This window comes from Exophiala bonariae (assembly GCF_035927105.1).
Source record: "Exophiala bonariae strain CCFEE 5792 chromosome Unknown scaffold_3, whole genome shotgun sequence".
Lineage (NCBI taxonomy): Eukaryota > Fungi > Ascomycota > Eurotiomycetes > Chaetothyriales > Herpotrichiellaceae > Exophiala > Exophiala bonariae.
The window spans coordinates 409,496-428,220 of record NW_027042478.1 but is presented as its reverse complement, the minus strand read 5'-3'; the positions used below and the strand labels follow the sequence as shown (position 1 = coordinate 428,220).

General features: G+C 48.7%; 9 protein-coding genes across 9 annotated transcripts; 6 read left to right on the top strand and 3 right to left on the bottom strand.

Annotated features, from left to right (window-relative positions):
- Window positions 1-248: 248 nt before the first annotated feature.
- On the bottom strand, window positions 249-3,071 carry LTR84_007678 (uncharacterized protein; the record flags this gene model as incomplete). The annotated part of the gene is made up of 1 exon (XM_064851230.1): window positions 249-3,071. One exon carries the CDS (start codon window positions 3,069-3,071, stop codon window positions 249-251), a length of 2,823 nt encoding a protein of 940 aa, XP_064710233.1.
- Window positions 3,072-3,633: 562 nt separating this feature from the next.
- On the top strand, window positions 3,634-6,062 carry LTR84_007677 (uncharacterized protein; the record flags this gene model as incomplete). The annotated part of the gene is made up of 4 exons (XM_064851229.1): window positions 3,634-3,669; window positions 3,806-4,171; window positions 4,218-4,441; window positions 4,487-6,062. The coding sequence occupies 4 exons, from the start codon at window positions 3,634-3,636 to the stop codon at window positions 6,060-6,062; spliced, it is 2,202 nt and encodes a 733-aa protein (XP_064710232.1).
- Window positions 6,063-6,339: 277 nt separating this feature from the next.
- Window positions 6,340-8,100, top strand: LTR84_007676 (uncharacterized protein; the record flags this gene model as incomplete). The annotated part of the gene is made up of 1 exon (XM_064851228.1): window positions 6,340-8,100. One exon carries the CDS (start codon window positions 6,340-6,342, stop codon window positions 8,098-8,100), a length of 1,761 nt encoding a protein of 586 aa, XP_064710231.1.
- Window positions 8,101-8,466: 366 nt separating this feature from the next.
- Window positions 8,467-9,807, top strand: LTR84_007675 (uncharacterized protein; the record flags this gene model as incomplete). Its single annotated transcript, XM_064851227.1, has 1 exon — window positions 8,467-9,807. One exon carries the CDS (start codon window positions 8,467-8,469, stop codon window positions 9,805-9,807), a length of 1,341 nt encoding a protein of 446 aa, XP_064710230.1.
- A 426-nt stretch (window positions 9,808-10,233) lies between these two features.
- Window positions 10,234-10,916, top strand: RPL36 (60S ribosomal protein L36; the record flags this gene model as incomplete). Its single annotated transcript, XM_064851226.1, has 3 exons — window positions 10,234-10,290; window positions 10,472-10,654; window positions 10,833-10,916. The coding sequence occupies 3 exons, from the start codon at window positions 10,234-10,236 to the stop codon at window positions 10,914-10,916; spliced, it is 324 nt and encodes a 107-aa protein (XP_064710229.1).
- A 381-nt stretch (window positions 10,917-11,297) lies between these two features.
- On the bottom strand, window positions 11,298-12,839 carry LTR84_007673 (uncharacterized protein; the record flags this gene model as incomplete). Its single annotated transcript, XM_064851225.1, has 1 exon — window positions 11,298-12,839. One exon carries the CDS (start codon window positions 12,837-12,839, stop codon window positions 11,298-11,300), a length of 1,542 nt encoding a protein of 513 aa, XP_064710228.1.
- A 952-nt stretch (window positions 12,840-13,791) lies between these two features.
- On the top strand, window positions 13,792-14,456 carry LTR84_007672 (uncharacterized protein; the record flags this gene model as incomplete). Its single annotated transcript, XM_064851224.1, has 2 exons — window positions 13,792-13,835; window positions 13,901-14,456. 2 exons carry the CDS (start codon window positions 13,792-13,794, stop codon window positions 14,454-14,456), a joined length of 600 nt encoding a protein of 199 aa, XP_064710227.1.
- Window positions 14,457-14,891: 435 nt separating this feature from the next.
- Window positions 14,892-15,311, bottom strand: LTR84_007671 (uncharacterized protein; the record flags this gene model as incomplete). Its single annotated transcript, XM_064851223.1, has 1 exon — window positions 14,892-15,311. The coding sequence occupies one exon, from the start codon at window positions 15,309-15,311 to the stop codon at window positions 14,892-14,894; it is 420 nt and encodes a 139-aa protein (XP_064710226.1).
- A 671-nt stretch (window positions 15,312-15,982) lies between these two features.
- LTR84_007670 (uncharacterized protein) lies at window positions 15,983-18,168 on the top strand (the record flags this gene model as incomplete). Its single annotated transcript, XM_064851222.1, has 12 exons — window positions 15,983-16,073; window positions 16,126-16,193; window positions 16,244-16,385; window positions 16,435-16,496; window positions 16,545-16,560; window positions 16,623-16,743; window positions 16,800-16,830; window positions 16,889-17,295; window positions 17,674-17,749; window positions 17,818-17,889; window positions 17,935-17,971; window positions 18,020-18,168. The coding sequence occupies 12 exons, from the start codon at window positions 15,983-15,985 to the stop codon at window positions 18,166-18,168; spliced, it is 1,272 nt and encodes a 423-aa protein (XP_064710225.1).
- Between the last annotated feature and the right edge of the window lie 557 nt (window positions 18,169-18,725).

Here is an 18,725-nt window from a genome sequence, read left to right as displayed (position 1 = left end):
CGTCAACCTTTGTTTCCATCCATAATGTTCGAACTCCCATAGAATCATATATCTGTTTCCCTTGTATTGGGAATGTATGAAGACCTTGGACTCTATGGAGGGTGTCGCAAAGGAATATATGCAGAATTCTCGATCAGTCACCAGAATGGCGAAAAAAGCCGAGGCACATTTTCCGAAACAGTATGCAGCGAGGAATCACACTCAAATAGTAGTCTACAGAATATGTCCTAATGCCATGCTAAAGCCCTTTACACCATTACGATATCTTGTGATTCCGGGCTATCGGCCCCCACGACCAGCCCAGCGATCTCATCCATCTCCCTCAAGGTGTATTCGATCAAATAACTTTCATCGACCAACTCCTCTATCCGCTTGTAGTGCCGTTCTGTATAGACTTCCAATGCTCGAAGGATCTCCTTCATTCCCTTATCGACACCTCCAAACCTCCTCTCTTTCGCCATTTCAATGAAGGTGTTTGCCGGGTAATTCTTGAATAAACAGTTCAGGGTTTGCTGGGCTGCTGTTGCTGTTCGAGCATTTGTGTTCCAATCTCGAATGTTCTGCAGCAATGAAAAGACCTGCTGGTGATCGAGAGTCGCAAGGACATCATCCACGGCTTGCAGGCCCATAATAGTTCCGGGATCTTTCTCGGATTCTGGTAAATTTACCACGTCCTGGAAAATTCGGAGGAGGCGGCCAGGATGATTCAGAGCAAGTGATAAGGTTATGGCTTCTCGATAGTTCTTGGTGAAGATGTGGTTTTGTAGAAGCTGATCTTGTTCAATCCGTTCGGTGGCTCGCTGCGATGCCAGGGTGGCGGTTTCAACAGTGGTGTCAGCCCAGAACGTCAGACTTGCATCAGCCGCGCCAGAGATCAGTGGGTACAAAACCGAGTTTGGAGAGCCGTTTCCTCCCGACTTGTTTCGTTGTATGCTAAAAGACGTGGAGGATGTCAGCGCCCAGACTCTGTCACTGTGGTTGTCGAGTGTCGCAAGTAGGTGATCTGAGTCTGTGGAAGAGTACGGAGACCATAGCTTGACGAGTGTATCAGAAGAGGCCGAAGCGATTAGAGGCTGTTTCGCGTCTGGCACGGCTTCATTGTCACGAGTCGATGTCCTTGGTGAAAGCCATATCACTTTTAACACAGAGTTGCTGTGACCCTCAAATGTTTGAAGACAGGTATATGTTGACAAGGACCATACTTTGACGGTTCTGTCACCCGAGCCACTGATCAGTAGTCCTCGGGAACCACTCGAACCACCTTCAGGTAAGTTCAAAGCTGGCGTTGCAGCTGGCGAGAATTGAATTGACCAGACACCTCGCTTATGGCCGCGCAGAATACCAGCAACGGACCCATCCTCAATTGACCAAATCTTGATAGTTCGGTCTTGTGAAGCAGACGCGAATAATGGAGCAATTGGACTTGAGTCAATTGCATTAATGTCCTTCTCGTGTGCTACTCGTGTGAACAAAGCTTTGACTCCACGATGTGGCTCAGTCACAGTGGGATCATACTTCAACCTCGCCGTGTCCCAGCGCTTGATCGTCTTATCTTGTGAGCCTGTCAGTAGAAACTCGGGCGCATATGCAGCCGGATTCTTTGCAGCAAGGGCGTCTGTGGGTTGGCTTCTCGGTAATGCAATTGCACCGAGGGATTCCGCGTGGCCAGCGAAAATAGCAAAGCAACTGTAAGTTGAAGATGCCGGGTCCAATCTCCATAGCCTGGCGGTGTTGTCTTTGGCGCCCGTAGCCAACCAGTGACCGGACCAGTCCACATCAAGACAGATTATTATGTCTTCATGTCCCTCAAGAACAGCAACATCACTGCCAAATGAAGGTGAAGTTGCTGAAGGATCCTGTTGGCCAGGACTGTCTGCAATTGAAATCAACTTGATGCTCTCCGTATTTGTAGCAAGGGCCAGCATAGTCCTAGCCGGTCCAACGCATGCCATGTCGATGATCTCGTCATAGTTGCCGGATATAGTGCGAACAATTGCGGGCACTTCAACTAAAGCACTGTCTCCCAAACTCTGGAGATGCGAGATATCGTGCAATCGCATGGTATGATCTTGATGGACTGATAAGAGCTGACTGTTGCTGGGGAGTTGTATGATGGTCGAAATTGAATCATTTTCCAACTTTGATTTTTGCTTTGGGGTCAATTCTCGTCCATTGCTAGTTTTCCAGAATCGCAAAACTCCGCTTTCGCCTGCAGCATAGCAAAACCTGCCATCTTCTAGTAAGCCGGCTGTTTCAAGCACTTCTAAGGCAGGAATGACTTTTTGCTGCTTCCAAGTATTGGAATTCCAGAGAATAATAGTTCTGTCTCGACTCGCGGATAACAACATCTCCTGAGTGGCTGAGAAACATATCGCTCGCACGACACTAACATGAGAGTCTAGCAGAGCTACTGACTTTCGAGAGGCCAAATCCCAGATTCGGACTTTGCCGTCTTCGTCGCCGGATGCAAGGTAAATTAAGCTCGATGTCGTTGATTGTAGTTCTGGCTGCTCGTCATTCCGGATCTTCCTCTTGCGACTTGACTCAATTATTGCCTGTGAGCCAGTTTTGCTTGACTCCTTTTTGAAAAAGGTCAACGCAGATATGACACCTCCATGTCCATGAAATGTGTGCGAGGCATATCCACCTCGGACGTCCCATACCTTTAAACTACCGTCCGCGCCACCTGTTGCGAGTAGGGAACTAGTGGCATCGATGGCAGAAGAGACAACCGGAGTGGTGTGAGGTTTCAGCGTTCTCACAAGTGAAAATGAGATGTCGTCGGTGTCAGCAGATCTCGAAAGGGTGTAAATGCGCAGGGATAGAGATCTCGAGGAAATCACAAGATGTGAACTGTCCGGCGACAGGCATACGTTCGTAATGGGTTCTCCATCCCCTTCAATCCGGCAGAGAACCGCCGTTGATATCGTGTCCACCACCAGCACATCTTCATCGACGCATGTAGCGATCAGTGAGCCGTCGGAATTGCCAGATATATCGCCGCCGGTGTAGATTGGCTGAATGGTCTTGGCAACTTCAAAAGTTGTCTTGAAATTGACCTTGGTCGCCATTTAAATGAAGTTTTAAAAACCTTCCAATGTCTTCTCAATACACACAACAAGCGGAGAAGTTTATTTCGCGCATGTTCTCTGGATTATGAAGCACCTGGAGAGGTTGGATTTCTCGGCTTCAAAGGTGGTGATCCTGTCCCAAATTTTTCCTCAGCACCACTCGCCTTCAAAAAATGTATGGGTTTAGAGTTTATGCGCTAGTACACTAGCTGCCGCCTCCCGCGTCACAGCCTTGGCATAGACAACGACCTCCGATATCATGAAGTACCACTGTTAACCGCTGCCACCAAACTCGACATAAACTCTCGAGTCTCTATCCAGTGGTAGCTCGCAATCCGTCCCCGGATACACCCGTCAAGATACCTCAATACTGTACATCAGCAATCAGCGATTCTCTCATAGTCATACAACATTGCGCGACTTATGCTGTTCGCACCTCCTTTATGGTGCCTTATTGTTCGCCAATGTTACGCGACATTAGCGACTTCGATTGATGAATGGCGAGTTCATCTTCACCCATACTAATGGTTCAATCTAGTATCATCAAAATAAATCTTATGAAATGGGTAGACAATCCTACCTGATAAGATTAGCTCTGGTAGGCCCGCAAACCTTTTTCGCTGTCTAAACTCACTAGGGACATGAGTTTCTCCCTTCTGCTCTATGGTCTATGTTGACATCTTTCGGATGAACTACCTTGCTCACTCATCAACTGTCTGACCAAGTGCTTCTAGGGTCGATCGCCTTTTGATCCCCCACTCAAAGATGATCATGATCAGTTCATCGTGGGGCCAAACGTACAACATGACACTGCTCGCAACTATGTTCAGCAATTTGACTCAACTGGCCACCCATACAATCTCGGGGCATTGTACTCCAAAACTCGGCTTGTTCGAGCGCAGAATGATGCTCTGGAGACTGTTGGAGTTGTCGTTCGCAAAGCCAAAATGACCCGAAGTAAATGGCAATCCCTGCGTAATCACAAACAGCAGAATTGCGTCGTGGACGAAGATCTCGCTGGTCATAATTACAATGAGATCCATGACTTGTTTCAAAGCTTGGCCCTGAGGTGGATCAAAGCATTTCGTAAGAGACTACTTGTGAGCATGAGATACTCTCGCTGTGCTTCTTCACTGATCAATTTAGATTTATAAGTCTTATCTTGGTCTCACGGTGTTCACCATAATGCAATCCGAATGGAGTATTGCCGGAACAGGAGCATTTCTACTGCCAGGATACTCCATGGCCGCTCTGGCAGGTCTCAGCAAAGATCTAAGGGATGATATACTAGAGCGACGCCCCAATCCAGTTCGGATTTTCCACCCTGTATTTCGATTCCAGGGGGTTTCTGGGATTCTGCTCAAGCAATTGTAGGTCATCTATGTACCATGCGATTGCATTCTAACATTTCTCAGCTTGAAGTTAACATGGTTCGCTTTGGAGTATCCAATCTATGCTACCTCTATCCTGCAGTCACTCTACCTGCTTCCTCAAAACACTATCCCATCTGTCTCGGATTTGGTGTCGTTCGACATTGGCCCGCCCCTGAGACCCTTTGACAATGATACCTTACTCTCATGGCCATCTTTTTTGCGTGCTGCTAGAAATTTCCTGCTGCATCCCTTTGTCTTAGCATATATTCGAGAGATATGTGGGCGACATGTTTATCTATCGACCCATGCACTTGTACGAAAAGCTATTCTCAAGCCTGATCGTCCGGATCGGGTCTCGTTGCAGACCATTGGATACACTGCTGTTCTCTTTGATCAACGCTTCGCGAGACCGGTTGCCGGGGAGGAGAATTATGCGTACCAAGATCACGGACCGCATAAATTTGTTAATTTCTTCAGAGACCTATTCGCGCGGGTCTTCCAAGTGTGGGAGGGAATACTGCAGAGTCGAGAAACTACGATGCTTGTGGATCTACCTCCAGCTCTGGAAGAGGAATTGATCAATCGAAGTTCCGAGTACTATGAAGCATTGCTTGAGGAAGAGCGCGGGCTGCTTCCAGAGCAGCGTCGCCCACGCCGGACGCTACGCATTCAAGCCGTGAGATCCGCTTTCAGCTACTATGGTTTGGTGGCTGATGGTATGCTTGGTGGCGATTGGGTAGACGAAGCAGTCAGGCGCTTTGACGACAGCAGCGCGTCCACGTCAACTCCTGATCCGCAGGACCTTTTCTCAGACGATCAACTGGTAGATCCACTACCAGATCACCCCTCAACAAATGTCCATAATGATGACGCTACTGAGTCCATTCAGATCCCGGATCATACAATCAGCGCCGAAGAGCAAGAAAGAGCCAACAGTGGACTGGCAGTTTTGACTGGGTTGTCTCTAGTAGAGAATACTGAACCATTGGATGCACCTGCGACATTGGCTTTCGCGCCCATCATGCCTCTTGAAGCTCTTCTTGGAGAGAGACCCTCAGGCACCCAAACAACCCCTGAACTACGTCCTTTGACCCCAGAATTTGGTTTCTCACGATCTGCTAGCTTGCCTCAAGTTACACCACGACCAGTCCGTCGACCTACCGACCTCGGAGAGGATAGCCGCCCATTACGAGAGGAGCTCAATCGACATCAAGCCATGCCACAAGTGACAGCAGATGGTGATGACACCCACTATCGTGTGACGACCCTATCAAACCATCCTGCAGATGCGCTCGCTCGTGATATTGCCTCAATTGTCACCCCAATCTTGATGTTACCGCTTGAGATACTGTTCTTGAGATCACTAACAAGGACCTTTCTGATCCTTAGGTTCAATGATGAGGCATTAGCAGGACGCAGTCCACCACTCGCTCACATCTGGCCTTTATCACCACGAACAAGCGTAGAAGAACTTGGTATTTTGAGATCTCGAAACTTCTGGGGCAATTGGTTTCTGAGTCTCGGGATTCAAGGCATGGTCAGTCTGCTCACATGGACTAGCAGTTCTTACTTGACCTTGCACCTTGGGCGAGAGTGGTATGGGTGGGGTAAATTCTAGCGCAAATTTCATTGGTTCAAGTGGCATAAATAGAGATTTCGCAGGGACTGGGATTGAAGCTGTACCCATTAGTCTGTATTTGAGTCTGTTGCATGTGATGGGATCAATAGATAATCCAGTGGGCGGTGGAAAAAGCACAGCCTTGCGAGATTGCTGAGTCAGCCATGCAAGGCTGTCCCCGCACCCACGCAACAAAATGTTTGTGTAGTTTGCTCAACTTCGCCTGCACAAACGAACCGCGTGACCTCGTAATTGCAGCGGACTCGACTTGTCCACAATGGCGAAAAGAAAGTCTGAAGAGCCTCTGGAGAGTCACGTTGAGGGCTTCTCTCCGCCTCCTCCCAGCAAGAAGGTGCGCATTGAAGACGTCCCAGAGGAAAGCACGATCACTGCCATTGGCACATCTGACGATGAGCCTAGGCCGCAGAGGACGAGATTGAACGGTGCTGATGGTGCGAATGCGCCGATGCGAGATGACCATGACCAAAATTCGGCAGATGACGATGACGATGCGCCACCAATAGCTCCTCTCAGGCAAAGCGCGCCCACCGAAGGCTACAACGACTTGTACCTAGACACAGTCAACCGTTCCCTCCTCGATTTCGATTTCGAAAAGCTGTGTTCCGTTACACTCTCAAACATCAATGTCTATGCATGTTTAGTGTGTGGAAAGTACTTTCAAGGACGAGGCCCAAAGTCCATTGCATACTTTCATGCACTCGAAGTTGATCACCACGTCTATATCAGCTTGGAAACACAAAAGGTTTATGTGCTGCCGGAAGGCTATGAGGTACACAACAAGAGCTTGGACGATATCAAATATGTGGCCGATCCAAGATTCACCGAAGATGATGTGAAGAAGCTGGACAAAGAAGTCAAGGAATGCACAGATCTAGGGAATAAGAGATACCGTCCAGGCTTCATGGGCATGAACAATATCAAGGCCAACGATTACCTTAATGTTGTGGTACAAACCCTTGCACATATCGCGCCTCTACGGAATTTCTTTCTCCTTCACAGATTTCCGCTGACAACGCCACAATTACCTGTCAGAACGAGCACATTGATACGCAAGCTGTGGAATTCAAGAGCCTTCCGATCTCATGTCTCACCGCATGAGCTACTGCAGGAGATCGCGCTGCGATCATCTAAGAGGTTCACATTAACCCACCAGTCGGACCCTGTGGAATTTCTCTCATGGTTTCTGAACAACTTGCATCTTGCTTTGGGGGGATCGAAGACGAAGCCTCTTTCATCCATCATTCAGAGGACTTTTCAAGGGAAGCTGAGAGTGGAATCGCAGGCAATTACCGCAAAATCAGACACCACTGGTGATCGTCTGAGATTTGAGGAGTCTTCAAACATCACAACCAATGTGTCGCCATATTTAATACTCACACTCGACCTACCCCCAGTTCCCCTATTCCGTGACGCCGTGGAATCGAAAAATATAATTCCTCAAGTACCCTTGACCTCATTACTGCAAAAGTACAATGGCATCAGTGCGTCTGAGAAACAAGCCCATCGAATTCGACACCGACTTTTGCATCCTTTGCCTCCATACCTTTTCTTCCACATCAAGCGATTCTCAGTCAACAAATTCGTCTCCGAACGAAACCCGACCATTGTAACATTCCCGTCGCCTCGAGGACTGGACATGTCGCCATATGTGGAGCCAAACCCAGCCCTCCATCCGCCAGGCGAGCCCATTCACTACGAAATGGTCGCAAATATCATTTTGGACACAACATCTGTCTCTACTGGTGGTGGCGAAGATTCGAATGCCGCAGATGCAGCAAACAAAGCTGTGGGAGGCGACGGGCAGAAATTCGCCTGGAAAGTCCAGCTTCGAGATAAAGCCGCGGCAGTTTCTCAGAAATCCAATGTGCCAGAGTGGCTGGAGATCCAAGATCTTTGGGTCGAACGCGCTGAAGCCGAGACACTCTTTACAAGGGAAGGTTATCTCATGGTATGGGAGCGTAAAAGAGAAAAGCCGAAGGCTACGAATGGTACGCAGAAGGGCAAGGCTAGGGCATGACATTAGCGAAGTATACCTATCAGGTGACGCGGCCGATCTAGTTCCTGGCTGATGAGTCGAATATCTTGCCACATCGTACTCTGAGCCTTAAAATCGTAAGCGAAACATAATGTATCTACAATTGGAAGCGGCGTACTCCGTACCGACCTTCTCGACTACACAAGGATTGAGATATGCTGTGTAGATCGCTAATTACTAGCTAGCGATTTAGCTATCGTGCAATGCGGATGATACGTTTTAGACCTCGAATGACGAATCCCCTCAGTACTGGCCGATCTCTAACTTAAAAAACATTTCTACGGGTGTTTTGTGCAGCAAGCATTCTTCGCTTCCACAATTTCTCTAAGCCGATATAATTGTGAAACCATGTTGATGCTAAAAGCTACACCGGCATTGCTCTTGCTAGCAGGCCAGGCATATACGTATGTTCTAAGCGATATCCAGGAGCCCATTCGCGCTCCATATGCGGGTCTTGCCAGCCACGACAAGTTGTCAGAAGTGATCTCATCATCGCCGTTGCTTTCGTTGCACAGGGCTATTTGTGAGATTGAATCTGTCTCGAACCACGAACTGCCCGTCGCAAAGCTCATCATCTCGTTCTTGGAGGCTCATAACTTCACAGTGCAGACACAAAGTGTGCCACTGCAAGACACCACAACGGATACCGATACTACCCGGGCACGATGGAATATCTACGCGTACCCGGATCCTTTAAAGTATGGTGGTAGCGAAAGTGAAACATCGCATCCGTCTCCAAAGGTGCTACTGACCTCGCACATCGACACTGTGCCTCCACACATCCCTTACTCCCTGTCACTACCCGGAAAGGCGGATAATGACATCTTGTTGGCGTCGAGGAAGGATATTCTGGTATCTGGCCGTGGAACGGTAGACGATAAAGCTTGCGTCGCGGTCCAGATCCAGACAATCTTGGACTTGCTCGCCGACCCATCTACAAAAGTTCATCCTTCTAATGTGGCGCTTCTGCTTGTTGTGGGCGAGGAGAACAGTGGGGATGGAATGAAACATTTCTCCGATTCGGAGCTCTTTCAGAAGACGAACACGAATTACAAGGCTGTTCTCTTTGGCGAACCAACTGAGGGAAAACTGGCTACGGGACACAAGGGTGTCTTTGGGCTCAGAGTCAATGCATATGGCAAGGCAGCGCACTCCGGATATCCCTGGCTTGGGCGGAGTGCAACCAGCATGATTCTACCTACCTTGTTGACTCTAGACGGACTGGGCGATCTCCCCGTGTCAGAGGGTGGTCTTCCACGCAGCGAGAAATTCGGAAAGAGCACTATCAACGTAGGATACATCCGTGGCGGTGTGGCTGGGAATGTCGTCCCGGAATTTGCAACCGCGGACGTGACTTTCAGAATTGCGGCTGGTGAGAAAGAAGAGATTGAGCAGATTGTCCGCAAGGCGATTCGGGCTACTGATCCAGAGGACCTACTGGACTTGAAGTTCTCCCTGGGGTATGGCCCCATTAGCTTGGATGCTGATGTCGAGGGCTTTGAGACGATTACTGTCAACTACGGAACTGATATACCAAATCTGGAGTTGGCACCTGAGGTCAAGAGGTATTTGTATGGTCCTGGAAGCATCCTCGTCGCACACGGCAGAGATGAAGGATTGACGGTTGGGGATTTGGAGGAGGCACTTGATGGCTATAAAAGGCTCGTTCATCACGCCTTGAAGCTTTGAGTCTACGAAAATAGCTGCACCAGAAAAGTTACTAGTGATAAAATATCGTGCTTTCGTAGTATTGTCCGCTTATGGAACTCCAGATAGTACTGGAGCTATCAAAAAGTATCATTCAACATGTATCTCATTTCTCCTACGAGTACCCAGGTAAGTTTAGGTAGGTTCCAGTTCCAAAATCTTGAGACTTGAATGGAATCACGCATCGAATACGGAGGAGTACTACTCGTGAGTGAGCTCAAGCGTTCGCCAAGGGATGGCTGGCGCTTTTCCCTTTTGGGCTGCCACATTCGCACTTTCCACATTTTCCTTGGCGCTGCCGAACTTTTGCAGTTGCACCTCCCGGTGAACATCAATTGAAGATTGATTTCCCACAACCAACGACGACATCTTGCACACCCTCAGTCTCCGTCGCCAATATCATCCAAGATGGCGAAGGAAGTTGCTGAGAAGACAGGTCTCACTGTCGGCTTGAACAAAGGCCATGTGAGTCTCCCATGCACCACCGACTCACCCTTCATTCGATCGAAATTACCACGAGATGATTTGGTCGACTGGACAATCTCATGATCACAAACCTATCATCGTCTCATGGACCTTCCGCTACTTATCTCTATACCGGTACTGCGTTCGAGGATAACATGCTAATCTACCTTCACTCGAATAGAAAGTCACAGTTATCACACCAAAGCCTCGCATTAGCCGTACCAAGGGTCACCTCAGCAAGCGCACCGCTTTCGTCCGAGAAATTGTCAAGGAGGTCGCCGGTCTTGCCCCCTATGAGCGTCGTGTCATCGAATTGTTGAGAAACTCCAAGGATAAGCGCGCAAGAAAGCTGGCAAAGAAGCGAGTATGTTCTACCCCTCACACCTTTGGTTTCTGTATGGTATTGGCATAAAGAGAAGGGTCACAGAATCAACGGCAGACTTCGATGTTTCAACTGATTGTGAAGGACGAAGAAGACTGTTCATTGCTGTGCTTGATGCACATTTATTGTTGGACAGAATTACTAACATAGTCTTCCCCAGCTTGGTACCTTCGGCCGCGCAAAGAGGAAGGTTGACGAACTGCAGCGAGTCATCGCCGAGGCGAGAAGAACCGGTGCTCATTAAACGTGGTCTTTTTTATGGCATTGGCGAACTACAAAAGATTCAATGGAATACTGAAATGGCATCCTTGATTGTCGTCGGACTGGAAGGCAGGCGCTTTAGGGACCGACCAAGAACCAATTCGACGGGATGAAACTTGAATGCTGCAAAGAAGATTTCTGCCTTGATGATAAACAAACCTCGTGAGGTGTGGTCATACTGATTCATATGCACCCAAAGAATACACCTTGGGAGAGACAATCAAGGTCCAAATCATGAATCAATGAAAACTTTCAAAACAGTGTATTATTTCAGATCATGCCTCATGATTCGTTCGAGCGTGAACAGATATTTCTTCAACAACTCCCCGGATCTGATATCTTCGATGGAGGTAAAAGGTGTCCGTCAACGGACATTAACTTCAATCTCGTCCTGATCCTCGAGTCCAATCTCCTCGACCGTTTTTTCGGGTTCCAATCTTTCACCGTCAAAAACCAACCATACGCTTTTCCCTTCATCTGGTTGCCTGGTCGCCGCGAACCCTTGAATCATTTTTCCAACCGATGTATGCGGCCGGACACGCAAATTCATCGGCTCAAAGGATTGGCTGACGAGGCGGATAATGATCGAACCCTTCAGCTTCTCCTCTTCTTCCCGTGCCGCCGCTTCTTGCTCCCTTTCGTCGTAATCGTCATCCTCGTCATCAGACATTTGGGCCTTGCGCTCCTTTTCGCGCTGTCGTTCGTCAAATATCTCTGGTGTCATTGCTTCTAGTTCAATGTGTCCATGACTCGGGTCTTCTACCTCTGAATTCGCGTCGCCGTCATCATCGTCATCGTCATCCATGTCCCCGTTCTCGAAGATATCCCGCTGCTTTGCTGCTTGATCATTCTTCAACTTCTGGATCGGCCCGCGCATGGTCGTCGAGTCGAATAGCCTCGTCCCTCTCCATGTGAAGAAGACTTTGGCCGTCACCTTCGGGTCGAGTTTGTTCCTGGTGCACCAGAACTCTCGCACTTGCTTGAGCGGCTGTGAGACTTTGCGTTTCACGATCAGTGCCTGCGCGTCTGGTATCGAGGATATGATCATGATTCGGACTTCTGGGTCATCGATCTTTACCCTTTCTTTGTCATTCTGTGCGGCGCTAGACTTGATGTCCTGTTCGGATCGCCTTTGCTTGAGCGAGGGCGGTAGTCCTATTGTGGGAGACAATCTCGCAGCGGACGCGGCTGGTAGTGCTGCTGCTCCTGCTGTTTTGACGACAGGGGCTAATGTTCTATCTGGGCTGGAGTCTGCTGGACCAAGTTTCTGCCGCCGTGCCTTCTCTCGTGCCTTTCGTTTGAGTTCTTGTAAGAATTCGTCATCCTCATCCGATTCGTCATCGTCCAACTGGGCTTTGGTCTTAGTTGAAGCCGAGGGTCCTGATTTCGGGTTAGGGGGTGTTAGCATAATCAAGTCGTCGTCTGCCGGTTCATCGTCATCAAGATTCACTGGTGTGCGCCTCGGGGATACAATACGCCATAGAGAGGGAGATATCTTCGTTTTATCATCTAGACCCATGTGCAGGTTCTTGCTCGACTTGGATGTACTTCGGGTGACTGGGCGTTCCTCCTCCACTAGTGGCGACTCTCGTTCTCTGCCGACGGGACTCGATGCATTGCTTTGCACGTCCGAGTCATCGAGGGTAACAGTATTTTCATCCTCGGCATCTAATGAGATCCGCCTCCTCTTTGTGTCCCTGCTTTCAATATCTTTGGCCTTCTCAGCGCGCTCTTTTGCTTTCGCCTGCTTCTTCTCTCGCTTCCTCTGCTCGGCTACGAGTAAATCCTCGTAGACTGCGTTTCGCCCGAAGATCGAGTCACCGCTGGCAGGCTTGGTCGAAGTGCCGGGCGCAGTAGCCGCCCAAGCGGGTTTGCTGAACAGGGATCGTTTGACACCGCTGGACATTGCATGGATCTATCGGTAATACTGCGTCATGTTGATGGTCGCAGTATAACGCATAGTGCTGTGAGACTGAGGAAATGCGACTTCCAAGTGCGGGAAGTGAAGACCGGGGCGGGCTCTTGCACCGGGGCCGCTAGTGGCAGCCTTGTTGCAAATTCGCCAAGACAAGAGACAAAATTCACGTGACTTCAGTGAGATCGTGTTAAGTCCTCTTTGCCGGATCATGAAATCACGTTTGGAGACCAACGAAAACCCAAATACGCAGAGTGATGATCTGGGGTGTACACTGAAGAGACCACAATGAACATCGTGCTAATGATTCGAGCTTTCCATCGTTGGTACTTGCTAAATATGGCGTCCATGAATCATACCCTGATTACACACGAATCATCGACTGGTGGATGTGAACCAGAGCAGCATCACAAACGTGGTGTTCACCTTCCAACATCACATCACAGTTATCTTAGTCGATGAAGAGGCCGACTGCATAGACTCATCTGAGGTTGCTACACGTCAAGATCAAAAGGTCAACTAACTAGAAGGGGCAGTAATCAACCCGCACGCCCCCACCTTACATTTCTGGCGTGGTAGGTAATCACCATATTTTGCCCCAAAGAAATACTCCTTCCTGATTCAAGTCCTGAATTCCAAAAATCCTCATCCTAGGAGAAGTCTGCATCGTGTTCGAGAGCCGACACTCCGACATAGCTCACCGCAGCATATAATTAGGTTCAACTAAGCATCAATGAAGAATGGCTGTGGATATCTTGACGTCACATAGCCTCGGTCGGCTGAAAGGCTGGCTTTGAGGGGTCACGCCTAAGAAGTATAAGTATAGGTATCTGTCAACGACGTCGTCAAGAACGCTTAATTGCGAAATGACAAACATTGGTACTGCAACATAGAAATATCTACTCTCAGTATTTCAAGGCCGTACCGGAAGCACTATACTACCATGTCAAAGGAGGTGAAATCACAGGCGGCCGCTAGCGATGGGATGTAAGTCCACAATCTCGATCCATCAGCTTGACCTAGTATGATCGCTTGTGTTGAACTTCCTCTAGCCAGAATACTTCCGGGGCTTTGGTCGCCGCCGCAAGCGGGCTATACGTGGCTGGGATCCCTCTCACCTCCTGGCTGGCGCAGCCTGGCGGAATGCTCGAAAAACTCACCAATGCAATTGTGCGTACGATCACTGGGAACACTACATCCGACCGCGCCGTACCAGCACTCGCAGCTCTCTACTTGTTCTGGACTTTCGGCGCAAGCGGTGCCTGCTCAGCCGCAGGCCAGGCTATGGCTCGACAGGAAGGTCTCGACAGCAGCACTCCTCGACAGTATCTTGGTCAGATGAGAGGTTTGCCACTGCGATTGTTTTCAGCCCACAGCAATTTGATGGAAACATTCCCGAGCTTTGCAGTCGCTGCTGCTTTGACGCAGGCATTGGCGCCAAACAACCAGTTACTAGTAAATCTTTTGGGATTTCATGTGATAGCCAAGGTGTTCGTGTTCTATCCCATGTATCTCTTGGACGTCCCGCCACCACGGACCTTCTCACACATTTTCGGGATCTCATCTGTCCTCAATGTCTGCTGGCAGCTGGCTAGAGGTGCAACGTGAGCTTCATTGCAAACAGCCTGACTTTGAGACCATCGCTTTATGAATATTTGCCAAGATTCACACAACGCCTTCGAGAACAGGTAGCCTGTGGTTGATTTGGATGATTTCGCGAGCAGTGGCAGCAGAATTTACTGTGTAATTTAATAGACTCCCTGACCTGATGTCTTGATAACTAGTGCTTTAGGCCAAACATTAAACACTTATGGGATAGAACAAGTCAGACCTCAGCTCGGTAAACCTCTACTCAAAGACGTGCTGCTCCATGCGCAGAAGGCCCGACTCCAGTTGGGTCCTCCCCAGATGTCCATTGAATTGTGAGTCGCACGTATTCAATCTGCCATCTGCCATTTGATTCCTTTCTGAGGACCCAGTTGTAGAAGCCTCCTGAAGTCTTCATCAACATACAACCAGATTGAGAGGAGATGAACGTAGTCACTAGAACGTACCTTCGTCGAAATGATCATGATGAATCTCTTTCTTCTTTACCCATTGTGCGATACAGTTGGTGCGTACATACGCCTTACTTTTGTCGGGGCTGAAAGTAATGTCGAAATTACTACTCAGCAATTGACACCTTTCGAAATACTGGACTGAAGAAAAGGCCCAGCTACCCTTTCCAGCACGACCTTTGTGCTGACCGAAAGGATACACTGCGACGCCGTCTTCTGCAAACAGGTTCTCCCATTCTTGTCGCTTGGATAGGTCGAAACACGCATCGTCATGGAGAGCCGTATAATGGTTAAGAAGCCATTGGACTGCTTGGATATCTTGGATCTCTGAGATTTGACGTTGTAGAAGACTAAGCTGAGCTCGAAGAGCTGTAATCTCTTCCGACTGGTTCGGTGATGGTGCCATTGGCGAGTAATAGATGTCGGAATAAAGTTGTTTATGCCAAGTCAACAAACACAAGTGGTAAACCATATGAAGGCTTTTTGGACTGGAGGCAGAGAGTTTGCTTCGAGATGAGCGGTATGAAGGACATAATAAGTATACTAAGATGCTCTAGCCAGTACTACTTACGGCCTCTCCCAAGATTCCAACTGGTCGAGCATACCACAGGAGTGAGAAAGGCTGATGGAACGCTGAGTCTCCGCCAACCCCACAAAGTCCTCCGTGGGGTTCAAGGCCTCGGATCATGCACATTGCAATGATGTTTTGCTCTATATCCGTTTTGGTGATCAAAAATCGGTTCCAGACGATCGGGTTGGGCTATGAGTTACAGCTATATCGCTCACTTCAGACTAGTCCGGGGTGCCAAGATTTGACATTGGCTTTAAACCAATTGGAATACCTGGAGGGTAAGCGAAGGCAGAATGATGTTCAATTGGATCGTCTGGAGCCAGTGCCTAAGCAAGGACACTCGCAGGGGTTCTGAGGGGCTTTGTAGGCTCGTATCCGACAGTCTGCATGGCTCTAAGTACTATAATACTCAGCATTCAGCTCGGTAGTCCAACGTAAAGCATGCTCCGTTCGCATTGCTTTGCTGATTGATAGCTGAGTCTTTGGTCTTTCAAATATAGGTTACAATGGGACAACGCAAACCTTTCCTAGGGCTTGAGGGGACTGCACTCTCATGGGCAATCAGCTTAACATCTGCGAGTGCGTTCCTGTTATTTGGTAAGACCGCCCGATGGAGCAATGGGGAGAGATACTGAAACCTGTTCCCAAGGCTATGATCAAGGTATCATGGGATCCATAATCGCAACACCGTATTTTTTGCAGGCTGTTAACATCGAAGTGAGTGTATACTTCATCCGACATCACAAGCTGCTAACAATGGTGCCAAGGCAAGCGATGCCGAAACCATCTCCACGGTTGTGTCCATTTATGACATTGGATGCATGGTCGGGTGCTTGGTAGCAGCTGTCTGGGGCGGTACCCTCGGGCGTAAACGGACGATCTTTTATGGAATGGGGATCATGGTTGTTGGTAGGCATGCAAGTTGCTCACTCGATGACATATTGCTAAACCAGAGAAGGTGCCATCCTTCAAACTGCATCTTACAGTGTAGCGCAGCTGATTGCAGGCCGAGTTGTATCCGTATGTTTTTCCATATCTGTGTGAACAGCCGCTGACTTGTTTGTTTAGGGAATAGGAAATGGCAGTGAGTTTATTCTGGTATGGGACGAAAACGTACGATATCCATACTGAGAACATCGACTAAAGTGAATACCGGGACGGTTCCTGCTTATATCTCAGAGGTGTCGCGTGCACGTAGTCGAGGCAAACTGGTCGCGACCCAATTATCCATAGCGGCTTTCGGCATAGTTATTGCCTACTGGATGAAGTAAGTCAGCCATAAAATTTGACGTGTGCAAGAAGTGTGCTGATAGATCCTTCCAGCTATGGCTTCTTTCATCTTTCCGGACAGATTGTTTGGCGCTTCCCTATCGGTACAATTTCTCCTTACAAGAGCATGTGTTCTGGTGAAGTTAACGGTTGTAGCATTTCAAATTGTCTTCGCACTTATCACTATGTGCGTTATCCCATCATTGCCAGAAAGCCCGCGTTTCCTGTACTCCAAAGGGCGCAACGAGGAAGCCGACATTGTCATGAGCGCCTTGAAAGCACTCCCACTGGAACATGAAATTGTTCAAGCGGAACGCGCCGAAATCCTAGCAGCTATTGCATTAGAAGACCATTTCGGGGAGTACAACATCAAAACAATCTTTTATGACAAATCTGGCCAGAAGATTCCTCTTCGCATCGGTCTCGTCTGCCTCATACAAGCCATTCAACAGCTCCCTGGAGTGAATGTAAGTATTCCCAATGTCTCTTCGATGCGCAACGACGCCCACTTCGGTGCCGTGTTGGTCGTCGGGGGTCGTCGTTATCATCCGTATGTCCATGACTGATGGCGCATACATCAGATGGTCATATACTACTCATCGAGTATCTTCTTGAATCTCGGAATTGCTGCGAACACCAGCTTGATACTAGGAGGGGTTGCATCCTTGTGTTTCTGGCTAGGATCCCTTGTGGGCATCGCTGCGGTCGAGAAGTTTGGGAGGAAGAAGCTTCTTCTCTCCGGTTCACTTCCAATGTTGATCGCAACATGTGTGTATTGTGCCATGGTTAAATCCGGAGGGGACACCCAGCTCTGGGTGGCATTTGGTTGCACTTGCTTGATATGTGTTTCGTTCGGATGGTCATGGCTCCCTGTGTGAGTCACCAGCATTCTGGAAGATAAAGAATCCGGTGCTAACGACCCTCCCAGACCATGGTTGATTGGCGCCGAACTCTGTCCAGTTCGATACAGGCATGTTGGCTCGGCAATGAATGCCTTCACAAACGTAAGTCGCCAAGAATCACACTGATGATGGTCATGATCGAACAACTACTAAAACTGCTTCTCTGAAAGTGGGCTTTCACTTTCATTATAGTCAAGACTGGTCCGATTGGCCTGGCTGACATTGGTTGGAGGCTGTACATTGTGAGTCAACTTCTGCAGTGATCGGTTTAGCGCTAAATCCTCTAGGTGTTCATTATTTTCATTGCATTCCAATTTCCAATAGGTGAGCGAACTCCTGGCTAGCTTCGTCTGGCCTTCTGACCGAGTGCAGTATGGTTCTTGTACCCTGAAACCAAGGGCCGATCGTTGGAAGACATCGATACCCTCTTTGTAAAGGACGAGACTTTCACACAGACTCTGGGTGAAAAATCGGAAATGGTGCGCCATCTAGAAGGGCATAAGACCTCCATTGCTGCGTAAGAGCGGCCTATCAACTGAGGCATATGATTCCATGGTGAACGGCGAACTGCGCTTACATGCAAGGATATCATGTTACACATGAATTGGTACAATCCTTTAGGGAGCTCAGCTCCAACCGCGAGCGATGTCCCGACACGAAGATGTAGAGTCTGATCGCCTTCGCGCGTAGATGATTCGAGATGTCACGGACTTTTCATGTCCATACTCTTTAGCGTTGGTGCTGTGGTAGGGCGGAAACAGGTTACTATTGAAAGAGAGCGATGCTTGAGAACTAGATTGTCCACGAAGGGACTAAATGTTGAGGCCCTGATCGCCAACAGAAACGCGTCGTTCAAATTGCAAATGCAAACGAGTGACTGACTCGGGGCTAGTGCTTAGTAATTCGGGTGTGATTTCCTTAAGAGTGCCATGTGGTTGGCATGGTACCTAGGGACTTCATAGCTATGACCAGTGACCACCATAAATTCTTCAGATCATTTGGCTATCGAAGGTTGGTTGGCTCCTGCATACAATTGTAGAACCTGACCTCTTTTCTCTCTGAGCCCTTGTGGCCCGAA